The sequence below is a fragment of the Rhinolophus sinicus genome, chromosome 9, assembly GCF_057876585.1.
Source record: "Rhinolophus sinicus isolate RSI-liver-muscle chromosome 9, RSI-T2T, whole genome shotgun sequence".
Classification (NCBI taxonomy): Eukaryota; Metazoa; Chordata; class Mammalia; order Chiroptera; family Rhinolophidae; genus Rhinolophus; species Rhinolophus sinicus.
In genome coordinates, this window is record NC_142509.1 from 25,187,931 (window position 1) to 25,206,492 (window position 18,562).

General features: G+C 50.0%; 1 protein-coding gene across 1 annotated transcript in view; it reads right to left on the reverse strand.

The window, feature by feature from the left end:
• MYO18B (myosin XVIIIB) overlaps nt 1–18,562 on the reverse strand; it is a 242,549-nt gene that overhangs the window by 178,693 nt on the left and 45,294 nt on the right. The window contains exon 13 of the mRNA XM_088800962.1: nt 226–399. Within this exon, the coding sequence (XP_088657088.1) occupies nt 226–399 (174 nt within the window). The remainder of the gene's footprint in view (nt 1–225; nt 400–18,562) is intronic.

The following is an 18,562-nucleotide window of genomic DNA, read 5'->3' on the forward strand; positions in this document are numbered from 1 at the left end:
CCCTCCTGGCTTTCAGCTGCCTTCACGGTGACCAGCGAGAATTATTTGACCATAAGCACCGTGCAGGGAGGAGCCCTGTCCACGTCCATTTCCGCCCACCGTGGCTTCCCTGGCACCTAGAAGGTCTGTATATCGTAGACCCTCATGAAATCCTTGATGAATGGGTGACGAAATGCTGATATGTCCCCAGGGGCTGGCCCACCAAGAGAGGCAGCGCTGCGGCACCTGAGTTGGTCTCTTCGTCCATAAGGTCCCGTCGGCTGGGCCCATGCGTCACTTGCTCAATGATCTGTCGCAGGTGGTGCTTGAAGGTGGCTGTGTTCAGCTCCTCATAGTCACAGCCCAGGGCCTCTGCCGCGTGATTTGCCCACTCAAACCGCATGAACTGCTTCCGGCCCACTGTGTGAGAGACAAAAAGAAGTATGGCGGTGAGGTCCTAGGCATGGGGTGTGGAGGCAGAGGGCCTGCGCTGATTCTCGCCACCTCTCACCCTGCAGCCACCACCCTCAGCAGGAGCCTGAACAACGGCCCGGGCCTGGGTCCCTAGCCGATGGTCCCTGCGCAGGGCTTGGGTTTCCCAAGAGACGTGTTTATCTCTTGGGAATGATTAGTTCCTTACCATTGGCATTGTTCACTGTTTGAAAGCAATTAAAAATATCATGGGGGACATTCTAAGCATGGAATTGGGGAATGGTCAAAGTATGATTTATCCACCCACATATTCACTTATCTATCCATCCACCCATCCACTATCCCTGCCGCCCATTTACCTGTCCAATCAACTACCCACACAGCCAACCACCTAACCAGCCATCCATTTATTCAATACATATTAATTGAGCTCCTACTATGTGACAGACCCTGTGTTGGCCACTGGGAAGTCAGTGATGGGCAAGATGGACAAGGCGCCTCTCCTCATGGAGCTTACAGTCTATTGAGGGACAGAGATGATAAACAAGTAAGCAAATAATAAGCAAGATGATTGCAGGTGATAAAATGATAGTTTTTTTTTTCTTTAATGAGAAAATAAAAGAGGATGCTGAGATCAAGAAAAATTGAGGGAGTCCTATAGCATCTTAGAATGTGATACTTGAAGTGGGTTATAAAAGGTGAGAGGGAGCTGACCACAGAAAGAAGCAGGAAGAGCGCTAGAGGTAGAAGGAAAAGGCCGTGCAAAGGTCCTGAGGCAGAAATGAGCATGGTGTGGTAGAGAAGTGCCAAGAAGGCCAGGTGGCTGGTATGTAAGGAGGGGAGCAGAGTAACCAGATAAGGTTGAAAAAGCAATGGGAACCACTCTATGGACTATTAAAAGGCTGTTTCAGATCAGCAACACAGACATTGTACGATATGGACAATCTTACAGTCAAATGTTAAGTGAAAAGCAAACTAGAAACCACACCAGGGTGTGAGGTCAGCTGTGCATATCACTCTAAACTGCCATAAAAACTAATAAATATGAACAATCACAGCTGGGCAGGGGGATTTTGTATTTTAAACATTTTTCTACAGTGGTTGCATACTAATTTCGTAGTCCAAGTAAAAAATAAATGATTTATTAAAACCAATAAGTTTGTCCTCCTTAAATAATTTTCTCCCATATCTCATCTTCCCCATAAAGTGTTTCCTTTGAAATAAGAACCACAACTGCCAACAGAGATTTCACGGTCCATCAGTAAGAGACCACGAGGGCCCAATTCTTCACGCGGACACCTTGAAGAATCTGCCTGGTTTAAGGCAACATTGGAAATTTGGACAAAAGTCTTTATCTGGGATTTTGACACCACCCACGGAGGGGGAGCTCGGCCTCGGTCACAGAGGGGTCACACGCAGCCACTGCTTACGGAGATCCTCTCATTGCCAGGTACTCAGACGGCTCCCCAGGAGAACACGTCTGATTTTCTCCATTTTACAGATGGTTCCCCTTGTACAGATGATGAAACTGAGACTCAGAGAGGTGACAGGCTCATAAAAAAAGTCCCGCCACTTTCAAAAAAGCTGAAGAAGGTGATACTGATGGTGGTGATATAACAGTGACCACTCACTGACCCCATTTTATTCACCATGTTGTCTTTGTTCACTTCATGACTCATGGAGTCAGAAAGTCTGTGTTTGGGTTCCTGGTGTGACACGTGGAAAAAGCTCAATACATGCGCGTGGTCGTTACCTGGTATCATCATCCCATTATTAAGTCTTCACGAGCCTCCTAGAAACCAGTATTATCATTTCCATTTTATAAATGAGAAACCTGACTCAAAGCAGTCACCAGATTCAGACAGACACTCAGTGGAAGACCGGCTATGTCCCCCCAAATCAATCCTTCCAATACCACCTGGAGGAAATTTGCCATGTCCTTGTCACCCGAGATAAGAGTTTCTTTTAAATGGACTCACTTATCTTTTCCACATAAATAAATACATTGGGAAAGGAAATGTTAAAGTGCTATCTTAGATGAGAACCCATTTGTTGGAGGAGGTCACCGAGAGAACATGACAGCAGTTGAGCTGGACCCGCAATCAGAGGCTCCTCCCCCCCCCTCACCCCCCCCCACCCCTTCTGTCCTTGGAATATACCTTCTGCCTACTGTCCCCACACCAGGAGCTGTTTCAAGGATGCAGCCTTGAGAGAGTAAGGTGTTGGTGAGACCATCTGGACTCAATACGTGACTGAACCCCAGTAAGGCTGCTATATAAACTTTTAAGATTCTAGCAGGCGGATATGGAAATCGACTTATCTTAAGGTCGCCCATGACAAGCCCGCTTTGTAGGTCCCCTTGTTTATTATAGCAGCCACCTACCAATCTGGAATGGCCTGCCTCTTTCTTCAGTCCCTCCTTGCCCTCTGTGTACAGGGGCCAGTGTGTGATCCAACACCATCACCATTTGTCACAGAGAGAAAGTAGAAATAAATACAATATGAGCACAGAAATATCATTAGAATCTAATGAGGCACAGTTACCTGGGAGCCTGAGGTCTGCTCTCTTTTTGTTAAAAAGGGAAACGAGCATGTATTAGAGGAAGGCATTAAAGGCTATTAGCCCTGAATGAGACTTTCTTCTTCCTGTGCTGGGGGTTGAAAGTGAATTAAATAAGCGGTAACCAACTAGGCAGGCAGGCGGTGTCTTCTGACCTGTAGGCAGGCGGTGTCCTCTCCCTCTCCTGCCCCATCACCCCTCCACTGCCACAGTCCAAAACGGTCTGCCACACTCCACCTGCAGGGACCTTCCATAGCCCCACAGAGCTGAGAAAAGTCACAAAGGGAACTGACAAGGCTGTTTCTGAAAAGAGGAGCAGTGAATTGGCTCAGCTAGACTCTCTAAATCCTGCCTGACTTAAGGGGGATATTTCCAAGTGCTCTGAGCACCACTCGGCTGCTAAAGTCCACGAGGCACACAGGGAGCTTTGCACAAACATGGACCTTCTGCTCCCCACTCTGCCAAAGGCTGGTCAGTACACAAAATCCATCCCATGGGTTCCTCATTGTTTAGACACGGTTTGGCTCTGCAGTGGGCTTTACACATGCGATCTAGGGATCCTGTACTTTGTCTGCAAGCATCACGCTGGAGATGGATGGTGACATATAGGAAACTCCCTGGCACCCCTTCTCTATCTCACCTACCCAGAAAAAAGAATCACAAAGCAAATACCCAACAGTATTCCAAAGGCGACCTTAATACCCTCACATTAGCCAGTAACATGTTCTGTACACCTGCCCCGTGCCAGGCATTGAGCTGAGCACTGAACACCCAGTGCCTCATTTAACCCTCCCTGCAGCCCTGTGACATCAGTATTAACACCCCCACTTGACTTAGGAGAAAACGGAGCCTCAGAGCGGGTGACTTTCTAGGGTCATGCAGCTAGTAAGCAGCAGAGGCAGGATTTGAACTCAGGCATCCTGACTCCAGCGCTCAGTACCCTAACCACGGCTCTGTGTGAAGGGGCCTCCTCTCAAAAGGGGGTATCATTCCAAAGTCAGATTCTAAGTTGAAAACCCAAGTGCCCTTCAAATTACCCTTGAGAACCTCTCACATTACTTATAACATACAGTACGGTAGCACATTTCCACAAGCCCAGCACACCAAGCTTTCTCTCCAGTGCAACACCAGTGAAAATGGGTGGCTTCCCTTTAGGCACCATGTCACATGAAAAAAATATGTTCTCTCTCACCACTAGCCTCACATTTCCCTTCACGGGTATAGCTGGATTTATATAAATACAATGCATGTATGATAGGACCTCCCACTCTTGAATCTGTTCCACATTTAAAAAGTATTTGCAATAATACCAATTAGATTATGACTCTCAGTGACAAATGGTCTGTGCACCTCTCCATGCCTGCGTGTGTCTACACTGAGGGAGATCCCCGGATGGTTGTGCAACGTTGGCTGATCTCCCAACTGCCTTGCAAGGTCTGCGGGCTAACTGTTGTGAAGCCTGGTTTTATGGTAGAGGCTACTGAGACAGAGAAAAAAATACACGTCACACAGCACGCAAATGACTGATCTACAAGTTGAATCTAGGTCCTCTGACCCCCAGTGGTATGGGGTTAGGGGTGGCTCTGGTACCTCCATATATACCGTTTTAGACTCAGCTTAAGTATATACATGGCTGCAGGTCAAGTCAAAAGGAAACAGGGACAGACTTCAGATGGCTACATGGTGGGGCAGACCTGAGCAAAGCTCACTGTTCCAGCGTGTATCTCCCTGGTCTTTCCCGTGCTTCTTACTGCTGTGGGCATTCTTTCATACTGGCACTTTGCTCATGCGCAGGACAGGTTTCAAGTGTTGTCCTCAGCCCTCAACCAGTCATCCCTCTGGATGGGATGACTCAGGGCGTGTGCTCTGTACTGCCTCCCAGAGGCTCCCAGCAGGATTGCACCTCAGTTTCCCATAGTGGTAGTGGGCTTGGTAATTCGTCCTTTGTGGCTGCCTTCCTTCCCCACTTCCCTTCCTCACACCCCTTCCTGTTTCAGCAGATGCACCCATCTAAGGTGTGAAGGCTCAGAGAGGCCTTCAGAAGCTGACCACATTTACCAGAGCTTGATTTGATTTTCCCTTCAATTACTGAGGCCAAGAGAAGGTTATCTGAAAGGTAGCCAAGGTTTCGGCTCACTGCTGTTTCTTTGTGTTTTTTTTTTCTATTCCTCAGAAGCCATCTGTACATCTGTGGTGAGGCCTGGCTCCAGTTCGTGTGCCACCAAGGGCCGAACTAGGAGCTTGAAACTCTCTGGGTGGCAGAAGGGGTCTGGAGCAGGGCAGAGCGGCCACACAGCTGGAGTTCAGAGTTTCCCAAAGGGGCTCCTCATAGTGGTCATTCTGTGGAATGTTCATCAGTATCAGTGGGAAAAAATGAATCCTGTATCGTATCAATGTGGTCATTGCTTGGTGAAATCAGTTTCTTAACTGCAGGCCTTATCAGAGCCTTTGATGTATATCTTAGGAATCTCCAAAAAGGATAAGTTCTGTTCAGACTTCTTTGGCCTCAGAATGCTACCTGAAAGTGCCCTCAACTAACCAGGTGACCTGGCCAAACTGACTTACCTGAGTCACTTGCCCAAGGTCGGTAAGAGGCAGGCTAGGATTTGAATTGAGAGAATGAACAAAGGAGAAATGAGAGGGGAAAAAAAGGAGCAAGGAGAAGCAATGGAACTTCCATTTCTAAACTGCTCAACTCCACACAGCACGTAAATGACTCTTTAAGCTCAATACAAAGAGAGAGGGAAAATAATAACATGACTGTTTTTCCCTGTGCACCATGAGTTCAATTGCTATCAATTACTGTGGCCTCCTGCATTTATTAATAACCAAGTTATTTATCCACCCAACAATAGCTGTGCCGTTGCTGAATTACTGAACATTATGTGACTTATTTATAACACTGGTGTATCTGGTTCGTATTTCCTCACACTGAGGTTTACACTTCCCAGGCCTGTGAGGAAGGGGACCACATGCAGTGAGGAGGTAAGTCTAAAAGACTGTAGATGCTACAAAAAAAAAAAAAAAAGGGCAGCACTCCGGAGACAGACTGTCCAAGTTCAAATCCCACCTCCACCACTTAAAGCTGTGTGATGTTGGGCAAGTCGTGTCACTTCTTTGAGCCTCAGTTTCCTCTTCTGTAAAATGGGAATCTACCTCCATGGAGTTCTGTGAAGCCTCAATGAGGTTATATTAACACAGGATCTTCCCAATGAGGGTCAACTCTCATCATTATGGTCACATTCAGATTTCTGTCCGGGCACATCCAACAAAGTTCTATTGTTGGGACCGTGGAAAATGTGACCCTCTCAGAGGCCAGAACTTTAAGTATCTTCCTGCCTGTTCCCACTGCCCTGAGGTGCCATGCAGCCCCAAAAACCTGGATGTTGTTTCACCTGTCTGTCTGGGAGAAAGTTTCCATCTCCCAGGGCCTTCGCCCATCTGCATAGTCAGTGCTCCGTGTAAAGCCTGGCCAACAAGTCGTCTACAAATTTCTGCTGAGTTGCTCATATTCCAATAGGAATCCCTGCCCACCCCCTAACAGTTGGACAGACAGACATAGAGCACCCCCAGTGCTCTGAGGAACATAAGCAGGTGTTCTGCAAAAAGAGGGCTTGCTGGACACACCAGTTGGGGCAGCATCAGATTGAACCCAGTAAAATGGCCTTCTTTCCTGCAGGACTTCTCAGAGCCTTGAGTATGCCAATTCCCTTGAGTATGGGAATTTACAAGAAGAGGGCAGCCTCCTTTTTCCCCGCCCTCCCTCCTCATCCTTCCCTTCCCTCCTTCTCTCCTCCCTCATTTCTTTCTTTCTTCTCTCCTTTCTTCCTTTCCCTTCCTTTCCACGTCCCCTTCTCTCTCTCTCTTTTCTTTTCACTCGTGAACTAATTTGATCTCACCTCTTTGAGTCTCAGTTTCTGTATCTGTAAGATGGGTAGCTCTCCTCCCAGAGGGTTGTTTTGAGGATAAAACAAGACATTGGAGGTGAAGCTGCCTGGGAGTGACCCCTGAGCAGGTGTTCTGAGCTGAGGAACAGAGTTATCAGGAGACCTCAGCTAGAAGGTGTCAGGTACCTGGGGGGGGGCTGGAATGCAGGAGCAAAGGCCTGGGGGTGGGACCAGCAGCAGCCAGTCCTGTGAGTGACCTGCCTGAGGCCGCACAGCACGAGGCAGAAGCCAGGACCAAGCCCAGCCCTGACTGGCCCGTCTCACCGCTTTTTCCACATTCAAGTGTCCCTCACCAAGGCAGGCTGATCAGAGGTCACTCAAACTATCAAACTACAGTGGTACCTTGGTTCTCGAACATAATCTGTTCCAGAAGACCATTCAAGTTCTGAAACGTTCAAAAACTGAGGTGCATGTATCACTCCAAACCAAGGTGCGGTTTCCCCCTAGAAAGTAATGCAAAATGGATTAATCCGTTCCAGACCTTTAAAATCAACCCCTAAAACTGCAAATTTAGCATGAATTTTACTATCTAATGATACCATAGATCCATAAAGCTTACAGCACTTGTAAACAGAAATGTTTATCAACGGAAACGTTTGAAAACCGAGGTACCACTGTATCCCCTTTGAAGCTATTTCCTGGGGCCAAGGAAAGCCCAACATAGCTGGTGTTTTGTGAGGGCTCACACATGCCTGACCCTGTGCTAAGCACTTAATCTCATCAATACAACCATCATACAAAAAGGTACAATTACAACCTTTTTGGGGTCATGCAACATAACATGGCATAAAGGATAAGACGGGCAGGCTTTAAAGGCAGAACTCCTCAATCCAAATTGGGCTTCTCCCCTTCCCAAGTCCATGACCTTACATAACTTGCTTTATCTGTCTGGGCCTCCACTGACTCATCCATAAAATGGGTATGACCTACATATAAGGTTATGAGGATTAAATGGAGTGATACATGCAAGGCACTTAAATCATGCCTGGCAGAGACTGGATTCTCAGTAAATACTGTGTTTCCCCGAAAATAGACCTAGCCGGACAATCAGCGCTAATGCGTCTTTTGGAGCAAAAATTAATATAAGACCCGGTCTTATTTTACTATAAGACTGGATCTTAATATAATATAATACCGGGTCTTATGTTCATTTTTGCTCCAAAAGACACATTAGAGCTGACTGTCCGGCTAGGTCTTATTTTCAGGTAAACACGGTAGTAACAGTTAATAATTCCACCACCATCACCCTCGTCATTAGCAGTATTGTTATGCTGTCTCTGAATGGTGAGCCCAGGCGTTCACCCTGGAATTCTTCTCACTGAGCCATCGCTGTCTCCCCTCCAACAACACGTTCAATGGAGTCTCTGGTGATCGACACTGTAAGAAACCTCAGAGAGCATCGAGCTCACCCCAATTAGGCATGTCCTTTCCCCTCTCTGAGCCTCAGTTTCCTCATCTATAAAATGGGATAACAGCACCTGCTCCGTGGGATTGTTGAGATGGCCAAAGCTCTTAGATAGAGCCTGACACACAGTCAGCACTGGATAACTGTTAGCTGTGGTTATTATTTATGGAAAACAGAGGCCGAGAAGCAGGGAGGGGCATTTGCAGGGCCAGCCAGCATGGCCAGTCTGAAACTCAGCCCCCCAGGTGTTCCCGCCTCCCCACCCTGCCCTCCTGACATGTGGGGCTGCTGGGGAGTACTGCCTTCTAACATCAGCCACTTCAGGGTTTTGTGAGGGTTTTTTTCTTTTTTTCATATAATTGTTTACATCCCAGAGCAGCCATTCCAGCTTAATGAATGAATTCAATATACTCAGAAAACGCAGAATAAATCTTTGCTTGTGGCCCAGAATAGGCCTGGCTGTACCAGTTGTCGGGCAGGGAGCCAAGCCACCAGCTGGGGGCGGGCGGAGGATACGGGCCTGTGGCCACTGGAAGGCAGGTGGGTGGGGTGCAGCCCAGGACGGGAGAGCGGGTGCTGGGTCCAAGGACAGATCAATGGAGTCTCCGACTTGTAGGGCTGAGTGCGAATCCTCTCTTCATCAGAGCCCTCGTTTCAATCCCACAACTCCAGAGCTGGGACCCTCAGGTTGAGGCCTTGCAGATGTGACCACGGAGGCCCCACGCCTTGCTCAAGCCCCCATACCTTTGCTCACTGAGGTGCCTCTGTCTGGAGCACCCTCCCCAATTTCTTCTCAGCTGTGGAGATTCAGCTCAAGGATCCCAGGCCCTAGGACCCCTTGGGTGAAGCTGACCGTTCTGAACGTTGGGTGTCTCCCGCCTAAAATTTCCTCTGGGCACCATCTGTGTACTTGTCTGGGCCTATCTCTCTTGGTCAGACAAAAATTTTGCCTTGAAAATTGAGGTTGCCGTCCGCGGGCAGCCGAAGTCCTGTCATCCAACAGGCATAGGGAGACGACACGAGAGGAGAGAAGGAGGGAGTGGAGAGAGAGAGAGAGAGAAGGAGAGAGGGAAAGAAGGAAGCAGAAGGAAAACATGAAGGAGGAAGAAAAGAAGATGAGGAGGGAGGCAGGGAAAAGGAGGGGGCTGAGCAAAACGAACACAGCAATGGCCCTAAAGCCTGGAGACTCAGATTCTAGTTTCACCTCCTGTCACACGGGGTGTCAGATGGGGTCTCTGCTCCTGCTTCCCGCACCAGAACGCAACATATGGTGAGGTCAAAAAGGATCACCCACAGAGCCACAGATAGGAGCGTCAGACCACTATATTCTCGCTGGAGGCTGGGCTGGAGACACAGGAAGCAGGAGCCACACGACCCTCAACCCGCCGTCCACTTCTCTGCCAACCAACCTCACTTGCTAGCTGCAATCCGCCGTGCTAACTGCAATCCATAATCCACACTCCACCACGCCACTACACCACCCTGTGCTAGCTTAGCCATGGCAGTTATATCAGTGGCTAATGGCTAACAGATAACAGCTGACGGCCAACTAGTCACAGCTGATGGCCATCCAATCACAGTTGATGGCCATTTACTACCTGAGCCAGCACCTTTCCACGTGAGGGCGAGAGCCTGGAAACTGTACTCCTGGCTCTGTCCCCACACCTCCCCAATATCCTCACTGCCTGCCCTGTACAACGAGGGGCTCAGGCTGGCCAGCCCCTTCTCAGCACGTTGATTCTCCACCCACATAGGATGTTTCCAGGCCCAGGCAGATGGGAAATCCTCCCCAGGTTCTGCATCACTCAGGGAGGTCTTCCCCGGGCAGGTGGCGGCTCTGGGAGGTGGAGCTGCCATCCGAGGTCCTGGGTACAGAGGAGCCATCCAGGCCCAGACCGCAGCTATCCTGCTCCCCTGAACTCAACAACTCTTGATGTCCCTTAACCCAGAGCCTGAAGAAATGAGCAAGGTTTGTCCCCACCAGCTGGGGCTGAGACACCAACTCTAATCAGAGCTCTTGGGGGGAAATGGAGGGGAGGTGCGTGTACTCTGAGCTCTCAACACCTTGAGACAAGTGTGCAGCTCCCCTCATTACAGCCAGGAGGCAGCTGGTGGGGGTGGGACCAGGACGGAGAAGCCCCTCTGGTTGGAGGGGAGTGAGGCAGAGTGCTGAGTGGCAGCAAACAACTGCCAACCAGCAGATGGGTGCCTGGCCTCTGTTCCTGTGAGCCCTGAATACTTCACTTATAGGAAGAGACGTGAGCTCAGAGAAGCAAAGAGAGGACAGGCCAAGCATCTACTTTGAGGTAGTGGACCCAGGTGGTGTCCCCAAAGTGTAGGCTGCAGGTCCATTTTGAAATGCCAAGCCTTCCTCTGACCCCCAGTGACACAGCACACAGCAGCCAGGAAGGCTGCCTTTGTGCCTCTTAGCACTGTGTGACCCTGAGTTAGTGACTTCACCTCTCTGAGCTTGGGCAGCCCCACTGACAAACAGAAATAACAGCAGTACCCGCCTCATAAATGCATGAGACTTAAATGAGCCCACCTGTGTAAACATCCAAGCAGGTGAACTGGGGGGGGCTGCATTCATGAATATGTTAAACCTTTAACCCAGCAGTTCCACATCTAGGAAACCATGCCTCCAAAATGCTTACTCACGTGCACAGTCTCTACAAAAAAGGATGTTCAGTTTAGCACAAACAGCAGGGAAGAACCTGAATGATCCACAGAGCTGTTTCACTGAGGGAGCCCCACCCACTCCAGGCAAGCGTCTGCTGTCAACAAAGAGAATTAGGGACAGCACGATGACCCACGTGCAAAGAGGTCGAGGCCATCCCGTGACATGAAAAAAGACAAAGGCCATAGACATAGAGAGGGTGTGAACCCATCTGTGTAAAAACCCCAAACCGCCGATCAACCTCTATATTTGTTACATGCGCAGATGCAGCTAAATGCCGTTTCGGAGGCCTTCAGACAAGGCCTGTCGCGTAGGTTACAGTAACAAACCCAGGTCCATCTCCTGGTGTCGCTGTGCGTTTATAGCTGCTACCACGCTGCCACCCTGGGGCAAGGTCACCGGGCTCTCTGCATTGTTGTTCCAACAACCTACACATCTATGACTTCAAATCCAAAAGTTTAAGAGAAAAAAAAAAAATCAAAGCTGTCAGGGCAGTGAAACTATCCTGTGTGATCCTGTCATAGTCGATACCGGTCATTCTATTTGTCAAACCCTGTAGAACGTACAACATCAAGAGTGAGCCCTCATGTAAACCACAGACTTTGGTTAATAGTAATATATTAATATTGGCTCTTCCATTGAAATAAATGTCACCTTTACACCTTAACAGTGGTCACCTTTGAGGACAGAGGGACCTGGGAGGCGGGGAGGGGAGGAGACACCTTTGTTCATTCTATATTCTTCTATATTGTTTCCATTTTTCAAAGGAAGACAACTTTGCAGGGTTGCCTACCAGTAGCTCTAAGACAATCACAACAGTAAAACACTTCACAACAAAGCATCCTTTGAATATATGGCCATGGCTTTATGTTGATGGCATCAATGTTACTATTCCTACTGGCCTTCAGCATGTGGGGGCTTGTAGCTTGGGGAGCGTCTGGCTACCGCCCCTTATCCTTGGATGGACTGCCCTGGTTGCTGGATGGCGGGGTGCCCCAGCAGAAAGCATGGGGCTGGGCTCTTGTCACTACTGCTACTGTCTCTCCTTCCTGCAGGCCCCGCTGGGCTCCCCGAGGTACAGCCCCATCCATTTGGGGGCTGACATCTTTATGATGGCAGACAGGGAGATGCCGGGCCGACTGGCAGCCTCCCGTCACCAGCCCATTATGCGGCCCCTCCTTGCGTTATGTACAAGCCTGACTGCATCATATATTAGGCGGTGGGGTCAGCAGCACGTAGCCTGGCACATTTAGTGAAAGACAAATAAATTAAACCTCCCGCCGGCCTTCCAAGGAAACGGAAAGCACAGTGACGCAGCCATCAGGGCAGACATTGATCATTCTCGTTGCTGCTTCGGATTCTGAATATTAGCATCGTGTTGGTGAAGTAATGATGGACAGTGGGCAGAGTGACAGATGGCCTCAGACTTTCCAGGGAAAGTATACGTCATCTCTTACAGCTACGGGACCACAGGGATTGGAGAGGATGAAAGACCAGCGTAAACCAGCCTTGCAGACTCTAGCTTCGGCAACGAAAACTCCCCTGGATGGTGGACTGTAATAATAATAATTACAATGCCAGAGCTTTACATAATATATTCATATTAAATCATGTAAGCCTCACAAGAACCCCAGGATGTAGGCACTAGCATTACCCCCACTTTACAGATGAGGACACTGAGTCTCAGAGGTCAAGAGAGTCACTGAGATCGCGCAGGAGAACCAGGATGGAACACAGGTCAGGCTGGTCCCAGAGCCCACGCCTTTAGCCGTGATTCTGAGCTCTCCTACCTCTATTCTGCTTCGTAGGATGACCTTCCAGGTGGAAGAATGGAGATTGAAGATGGGACGGAGATTGGAGGACTGGATGGGAATTACACGGAGCTGAGGATGAGCTGTTAGGAGTGAGGTGGAGAGCCAGGCACCCGAAATGCACCCAAGGACTGGGCCAGCTGAGCGGCCCCGCAGAGGAGAAGGGCAGGGCTTTGGAGGCAGACAGGCACTGATTCCAACCTTGGCTCTACCACATGCTGCTGTTTGACCTTGGCAATGTTACACCACTCTCTCAGCCTCAGCACAGAAAGAGGATTCCTTCCCCACCTACCTGTCAGGCTGTGGAGAATTAAAAGAAAGAACAGGTCAAGTGGCCACCAGCCCTGGGAGAACATGGAGACACCGAGAGATTGTGTTCATGGAGGTCATTCCTGAGGAAAGTCTTGTGTGTGATTTTACCCTCACATAGCCAAGAGGCCCTGAGACAAAACAATTGTTTCCTGCTACCAAGAAGGCACCAAGTTCATCCTTGATTTTCTCTTTCATAAAGAGGATACTTAGGGGGCATCGGAGGATCATGGGGTCACTGGTATAAAAGCAGAGGCCAAAATCCCAGGGGAACCCTCTCACCACCTCAGGAGGGAGCCAGAAAGCACTGGCTGGGAGCAACATCATCACATAGAATAGCCAGAATTGACCACATGCCTGGCGCTGGGCTAAGCCCTTGACCTACAGCGTCTCAGCTCACCTGCACAGCACACCTGGAAGTCACTCCTCTTTCCAGCACCATTTTACAGGCTAGAACACCAAGCCTCCAAAAGCGTCAGTTACTTGTGTAAGGTCACTGTGGCAAAATATGACCACACCGATGTCTCCCAACCGACATGTGCTAGAACTTTGTCATTCCCCCATCCAGGGATGAAGTATGAATCCCCTGGCCTCGGACGCTGTGACACCCTTAGAACCAATAGAACGTGGCAGAAGTGATGCTGTGTGATACCTGAGACCAGCTCAGAAAAGGTGATGCAGCTGCCGTGTTGGTTGCTGCACACTTGCCCTTGGAGCCCTGAAGCCGCCCTCTGTGAGGAAGCCCACACAAAGAGACCTGGGACCACACAAAGAGAGGGAGATGCCCAGCCAGTCCCAGCCTGCTCCCGCCCCCACGGTTTCAAACCCAGCCACCACGTGACTGCAATTACGTGAGCGACCTCAAGCCAGGACTGCCCCGCTGAGCGCTTCCAAACCACAGACCCACGGAAGCCTCAGGAGAGAGTGATGGTTGTCTAAACTCCCGAGGTGGGGGCTGACTGGTTACACAGCACAATAACCTGACTAGTCACAGCGCTAACAAGTGTTGGAACGCTCACGTTAATTGGAGCTCAGGTCTGTGTCACTCCCGGCTGCGCTGACCACTCCCCTGCACTGTCCAGGGCCCTCGGGACTTCCTGCTAAGCTGCAGACAGAGCACCTGAGTGAGCATCCCGATGTGGTTGCTGCTTCTGAACCTGCCTGTCATCAGCACATACTTCATCGTGTGCCCTTGCCAGGGAGCCCTACCTCGTAGGGGCTGGGGTGCTTTTCCACCCACGGTATGGGTCTCATGGTCCCACCCAGCCCACCTCAGGGGCGAACTGGAACACCAACAGAGACAACGGACAACAAAAGTGTTAGGTCTCTGAATGTGAGGTCTCAGAGACCTTGACTGACAGACAGAGCCAAGTCTGCAAGAAAACAACAAAATGTCTGTTGCCTGCATCTGCAGACAGAGCCAAAGTTGCGATAACAGAAAAACGCCACAAAACAGCTACTGGCTTCTGGGCAGTCAGCATTTTCTGTTCAAACAATGCTACCCTGTCAGCCCAGCCCGTATGTAACCCTCCTCCCCCCCTCCCTTGGAACCGCAATGTCCTCTAGATTCAGCCTGGGGTGTAGCCATCTTTTGCTCAACCCAATAGACTTTTCCTTCTTACAACAAAACTTTCTTAACTTGCCTGACCATGCGGGCTCCTTTATCGGCCGACCTATCAAAAAGTGCTTTGCCGAGTGAATTACAGCTGGCTGAATGCGTCCCATGTGGCAGGTATTATGCATCCTTTATCTGATTATATTATGACTGTAGAAGGGAGAGGGGTCATTATCACGTGACAGACATGGAAGCTGAGGTCCAGGGAGGGAAAACCCCTTACACAGGTCAAATCACAGAGCCCGCAAGTGGGGGAGTCTGGATTCAAAGCCAGCTCTGTCGAATTGCAAGGCCCCAGCTTTTCCCTCCTCCCTCACACTCTCCTTATCAAGATGGCAGCATTCGCTTGCTGCCATTTGAAACATATGGGTGCCAGATAATTATTGCAAGGGTCACTTTTTGCCAAAGGAAAAAATAAAACACCTGAGGTTGTAGGAACAGTTGTCAGATGGCGCCTGAGGGATAGCTCGGGCCATGAGCCTTGGTTAATAGCAAACCAACCATGATGTCAAATCACCCAGGGTTTTCTGCCTGCCACGTGGAACCAGCCCCCAGAGGCCCCGCCTATGGCCTTCCCAAGGGACATGTTCCCCGCAGCGAGCCTGAGAGACAGGAAGGGGGTGCAGACACAGTGCAGAAGGAGGGAGGACAGAGGCTTCTCTGCCACCATAAGAATGCATTTCCTAAGATCCAAAAGCCAGCTGTGCCCGACGTCTTCAAACAAGCGTCTTTACAAAGAACCAGCTTGGCCAGGCGCCTCCTGGTCTATCCATGGGAGGTAGCCCAGAGTTGGAGCTGTTAGCATCGCAGCCGTGCGTGGGCCCCCAGACAGCTCCAGCCCCCCTTTCTCCCTCATACGTGAGGTTCAGACGAGCGCCATAACTTGGCTGAGGTCACACACAGCTAATAAGAAGCCAAGCTGAGATCTGAACCCAGGACGGGTTGACTCTCAAACACCCATGTCCTTTCCCTGCCACATCCCGAGGGCAGGGGACCCCAAGGGGCAGGTGTCCCCCTGACTCTGAGGCTGCCCAAGGCTACCTCAGACGGCAGGGTGATCCAGAAGCCCCTGCAGGCAGCCAGCCAGCTGCCTAGAGGGACGGGGCCAAAAAGCTTCTTGGATAAAAGACACCATGTCATCGGGGCGGAAGTTACTGAGAGGGGGTGGGGGAATGCTGTGGCAGCAGAGTCCTGCAGGAGACTTCAGGAGCAATGGGGTGTGTCCCCCAAAGGAGGAGGCTCAGACGGACCCCAAAGAGTCGTGCTGGGGCTGTGATGCGGTGCTGACGGCTGGGTGGGCAGCAGCTGAACTGTCGGGGACCCTAAGCCTGCTGGGATCATGAGGTGACCCCGTCAGCGTGGGGCCACCCCACATGTGCTCGGTGGCCTTGAATGGGAAAAAGAAGGACTGCTGCCCTTTTAAAGCAGAAAAAGAAGGAAGAAAGTTTTCGGAAGAGAAGGAGGAAGTGACAGCTCTCACCGTGGGCGGGGAAAGGACGACCCTGGAAAGGAAAATAATTCCTTCCAGGTCAGTGGCCTCGAGCTCATCATCGCATCTGCTGCCTCGTCCCTCTTCAGGCTGACCCAAGACACTAGGCATCGATGCTTCACACCCTGAGAGGCAGGCGGGGGTGGGGGGTGGGGGGAGGCCATCAGCCAGCTGGGTCTGGGGCTGCTGCACAGGGCGTGGAACCCGTGATAAGGATGGATTTGCTCTGTGTCCTGGTTCCGGGCACACAGCTCCTAAAACTCTTGGAATCTCCAAAAGTGATGAGTGTCTTCTGTATGCTAGGAGGTGATGGGCGGCTGTGGGAGGTCAGAGACAGCTTCAGGACAGGGGCTGGTGGCCAGAAAGAGCAAAGCATGATGAGAGGGGTTGGAACTTTCATCCTCACCGGGGAGGGGAGAGAGGCTGAAGACTGAATGAATCACCGATGGTCAATGATATAATCAATCCTGTCTATAGAATGAAACCGCAGCGAATAACCCTCAGTGCCAGAATTTGGAGAGCTTCTGAGTGGTGAACACACCCAGGTGCTGGGAGGGTGGTGTGCCCAGCGACGGCCTGGAAGCCCCTCTCCTCCCCCCATACCTCGCCCTCTGCATGTTTTCCATTTGGCTGTTCCTGAGTTGTATCCTTCATAATAAACCAGTAATAGTAAGTAAAACACTTCCCTGAGTTTTGTGAGCTGTTGTAGCAAATTATTAAACCTGAGGAGAGGGTTATGGAACGCCCCCGACTTTGTAACAAGTTGGTGAGAAGTATGGGTGGCCCAGGACTCGTGACTGGCATCTGAAACGGGGGCCGTCTCGTGGGACCGAGCCCTTCACCCGTGGGGTCTGCACTCACTCCAGGGAGTGTCAGAATTGGATTGACTTGTAGCACTCAGTTGGTGTCTGGAGAATCAGAGAACTGGTTGGTGTAAGGAAAAAATTCGATGTCAGAAATAATGTGAGTAAAAACAGTTCAGCGCATCTCAGGGCAAAAGTGGCATCACCAGCCCTCTTGGAGCCGGTGAGGACAGTGGCAGCAGCACATGGAGCCTTGGGGACAGGAGGTCCTGGAGGCTGGGCTGGGAGCACTGGCAGACTTGGATCCCAGTGGCTTGGATCCCACCTCTGGCTTTAGTTGTGTGCTCTGGGGGGTGTGGACAAACCTCGCCAGCAGGCCTCAGTTTCCTGCTATGTAAAATGGGCATCATAACAGTTCTCACCACTCCCCCCAGGCTATCCTACGGCTGTGCAGGGACATCATGGTGTCTGCAAACACTCAGCACAGGGCCCAGGAAAACAAGTGAATTCTCCAGCAGGTAATGACCCAAATGGCCCATGGCAAAGTCCAGGGCAGTGGAGCAACCTTTGCAGGGAGACTGGCCGAGGTTCTAAACCTCACCCGGAAACATACCAGCTGTGTGATCTCAGGTATATCACACACCTTCTCTGAGCCTCTGTTTTCGAATCTATAAAACTGAGAAGAATGAACGTGAACACTTACAAAGTACCCCCCCCACACACACACACACACCAAGAGCCACGTCCTGTGCTCCACAGTTTTGGCCTTGACTCATTTAATCCTCACAGCAAGCCTACAACGTAGGCACGCTCATCAGCCCCATTTTACAGAGGAGGAAACTGAGGCTCAGGATTCACACCCAGCAGGTCGTGTCCTCACTCTCGCCCAAGGGACAGTTCTTCCTCACCACATTATTGCATGAATCTAATCAGATCCAAAAGCAGAGTAGAAGGGCAAACGCCTTTGAAACCATCAAAAGCTAAACCAATATCAGTGGTTATTGTTGTTATTATTGCTATAACATTTCAAAAACCCTGAGTCCAGTTATAAGGCCCCAAATCTCCCCACAGGAACTGATACTGGCTTTTAAAAATAGGATCAAGGCTCTCAATATAAGTTAAGGAAACCAGGCGCCCTGGGAGGAGAGCATCATTTTAATAATAATAATAAAAGAAATCCTGATTAATGGAAATGATTCTTAATATATTTCAAAATGATCTGTTATGACACAAAGCAAAGACATGTATATACGACTTTGAAATTCTTAATAGCTGGTTTTAGAGCAACCTATTATGAAATCTTCCAAAGCAGAATATATAGTAAGTAAATCATCAGGCAGCCTTCCCAGGCAGACTGACGGCAGCTCCTCTTAAAATAATTTATACTCTGGGGTAGGGGGAGGCTGGGAGAAATTACTGCCATAATCATGTATTAATAAAATATTTATAAATGTGACTTCTTCTTTTATCGTTACAGGCAGCGACAGGTATGGGTCAGGTCCCTGAGCCCACATCAGAGGGGATGTCTCAGGTGC